General features: G+C 40.8%; 1 protein-coding gene across 1 annotated transcript in view; it reads left to right on the top strand.

Moving 5' to 3' along the window:
• dpysl2a (dihydropyrimidinase like 2a) overlaps positions 1-3058 on the top strand; it is a gene marked incomplete in the record, with an annotated part of 33677 nt that overhangs the window by 12339 nt on the left and 18280 nt on the right. Inside the window, 3 exon segments of the mRNA XM_032511657.1 lie at positions 443-504; positions 647-727; positions 824-892. Of these exon segments, the coding sequence (XP_032367548.1) occupies positions 443-504; positions 647-727; positions 824-892 (212 nt within the window).

Below are 3058 nucleotides of genomic sequence, written 5' to 3'. Positions count from 1 at the left end.
TTATCTCCCAGGTCTTTCCATAAAGAGCAGGTCTAGACCGGACTCTGGGATGTTTTTTGTCTCCCAGGTCTTTCCATAAAGAGCAGGTCTAGACCAGGACTCTGGGATGTTAATTATCTCCCAGGTCTTTCCATAAAGAGCCGGTCTAGACCAGGACTCTGGGATGTTATTTATCTCCCAGGTCTCCTAGGTCAATTTGATTAATTGTGCAGCCCTACTGCTCTACCAACTGAGCTATCTCTGCGCCAGATATTCAGTTTTCAACCCAAAACGTAGCGGTGTGGATGCAGCATCACTGCTACACAAGTCTAAATGTTTCTGCTTTGTAATTTCTGTCCTTTTTTGGTCTTTACTTGTCTCCTTTTGCTCTGAGTTTCCTTTCTTTTTGCTCTCTTTATTCCACCTTTTGGCTGCTTTTCTCTCATAAGTTTTCTATCTTCAGGTGTCAACTCTTTCCTGGTCTATTTGGCTTATAAGGATGTTTTCCAACTTTCTGACTCTGAGGTATGCTCGGCACCTGCGTGATTTTAACGAGCGCTACAGCTGCCTGTCACAGCATTTTATTTTGGGGCTGTTAGATGTGTTTTCTGTAGACGGCTGCCCTCCGAGCTGACCTGGCTGTATCATATATTTATATTTGTTTTAGATCTATGAGGTGTTCAGCGTCATCAGAGACCTCGGAGCCATTGCACAGGTGCATGCTGAGAATGGAGACATCATTGCAGAGGTAACCGAAGCAAAAATAGCCTCGGCACAGTCTCAGCTGTGTGCAGTAATTGGCATTTTGGATGATAATAATAGTGTTTCTGGGTGGATTGTGCAGGAGCAGAGACGTATTCTGGAGCTGGGGATCTCCGGCCCTGAAGGCCACGTGCTCAGCCGCCCAGAGGAGGTAAGACGGGAGGACTGGTTCCTCAAAAACTCAAGACCTTGACAAAGAGAAGGTCTCAGAAAAGAGACAGAGAGAGAACATGGATTCTCTTGTGTATCTGCCGATACGGAGCATTAAATATACATATCTTCACAAATGTGTGATACTAATGTGAGATATATAACTTTTGGAATATTTCCAATTTTCCACAACTATTCATCCCTCGTTATTTCTTATTCACGCGCTTCCACTACTATTCTAGCAGTTAATTATACATTTGTTTAGACCCACGACGTCACAGAATCCACTCTATTTGGATGTCTACAGCTGTAGAAAGAACGAGCCTTTAAACCTTTAAAAAAACCTTGTAATGCAATGGTGTTTAAGATGTGTGTGTATTGTGCGAATGTATATACACTGTATGTATGTATGTATGTATGTATATATGTATATATATGTGTGTGTGTATTGTGTGAATGTATATACACTGTGTGTGTGTGTGTGTGTGTGTGTGTGTGTGTGTGTGTGTGTGTGGCCCTCTGGTGCCCTCAGGTTGTCTTCATGTTGTCCTCATTCTCCTCATGTCGTCCGCATGGTCCGGTCCGCGGAGTTTGCCTCTGTGTCCTCATGCCGTCCTCTGGGGCGCCCTCATGTTGGTCTGTCCTTTTGTCTCATTATCCTCATTTTGTCTTCATGTGCCCGCATGTTGCCCTCCTGTTGCCCTTCCTTTTGCCCTCAATAATTGTCTATGCTATGGTCGGTGCCCATGTCCCTCATGTTTGTCCTCATGTTGTTCGCAGTGTTGGAGCAACGTCATGTTGTCCCTCATTGATGTTCGTCTTACAGTTGCCTCTGTCTCTATGTTGTCCTTCATGTTGTCTCATGTGTACCCGGTTTTCCTATAAATGTTCTTTGTTTATTCCCCAAAATAAACTGGGATTGATTCCAAGCTCTTGCCAGTACAAATCTCTACTTTCATTAATGTTGGTCTTATTCTATTTTAATAGCATGTAAACAAGTGAAGTGTTTTTTGAAAGTGTGTTAGTAAAAGTGACATATTCCAGTCACTGTGATTATATCACCATCCATTCCTTTAATTTTAGTCTCAATAATTCTAATTTCTACTTTTGCTAACTCAAAACATTAGGTATAATTTCTATTAAAATGAGAGTTATTGACCATTTCCAAAAATTAACTGTAAAACTAAGTTATATAAGTTAGTGTTACGTAGTGTTTTAAAAACGTCAAAAAAAGGTCCCACTTGAAAACAGGTCAAAAGTGTTGAAAAAAAAGATGACAAAACGTAAAAAAAAAAAAAGTATTTTTTCAATTTTGACGGAAAACAAGACAAGGGTTAAATTTAATTTATGTTATTCTTTATACTTTCACTCAATTTATTTTCCTTTCTTAGACCTTTAAAAAGCGTAAAAAACAAAAACTGTCATAAATTAATGGCAACATTGCGTATCCTATCTATTATTTTGTGATTTGGGGCATTTTTTCATACGTCTACACAGAAAAACAGGACAAAAAATGAAGGATATTTAAAAACAAAAAGAGAAATATATGGTTTATTTTTTCTTTTTTTTTTTTGGGCTCCTTGAGGGAGAATTGTTATTATTTTCTCAAAGCAAATAAAAGAGTTTTATCTCTTTATTTTTCCAAGATGGCAGCCACAGGTGTGCAGTGAAACATACAGAGAGAAGGTTAACAAATGCTCTTCTCACCTCTTTTCCTTGCGAGGGCGATGCCATCAGCGCACTCTTGGCTCATCACCTTGTGACGTAGGAGGGGGCAGTTGGTCTGGTTGGCGATGGTGACGGAGCGGAGATTGACCGCCTCTGCCTCACCTGCACAACACACCACACACACCACATCAAATCAGCTGCTGGTTCCCGACCGCTTTCCCTCTTCTCGCCTTCACCGTGTACCTATCTACAATCTCTCTCCTCTCTCTCCTCTCTCTCCTCTCTCTCACACAATTACACACCCAATATATACACACCACACACACACACACATATGATATGATATATATAATATATATACCATACATACATACAGTGTAAAACTGCGCAAAAATACAAAACCCACACACACACACACACACACCCACAACACCACACACAACACACACACACACACACACACACACACACACACACACACACCACACACACACCACAC

The sequence above is a fragment of the Etheostoma spectabile genome, unplaced genomic scaffold (genome assembly GCF_008692095.1).
Source record: "Etheostoma spectabile isolate EspeVRDwgs_2016 unplaced genomic scaffold, UIUC_Espe_1.0 scaffold431, whole genome shotgun sequence".
Classification (NCBI taxonomy): domain Eukaryota; kingdom Metazoa; phylum Chordata; class Actinopteri; order Perciformes; family Percidae; genus Etheostoma; species Etheostoma spectabile.
The sequence above is the reverse complement of the archived record's forward strand: the minus strand, read 5'-3'. Positions and strand labels throughout refer to the sequence as shown.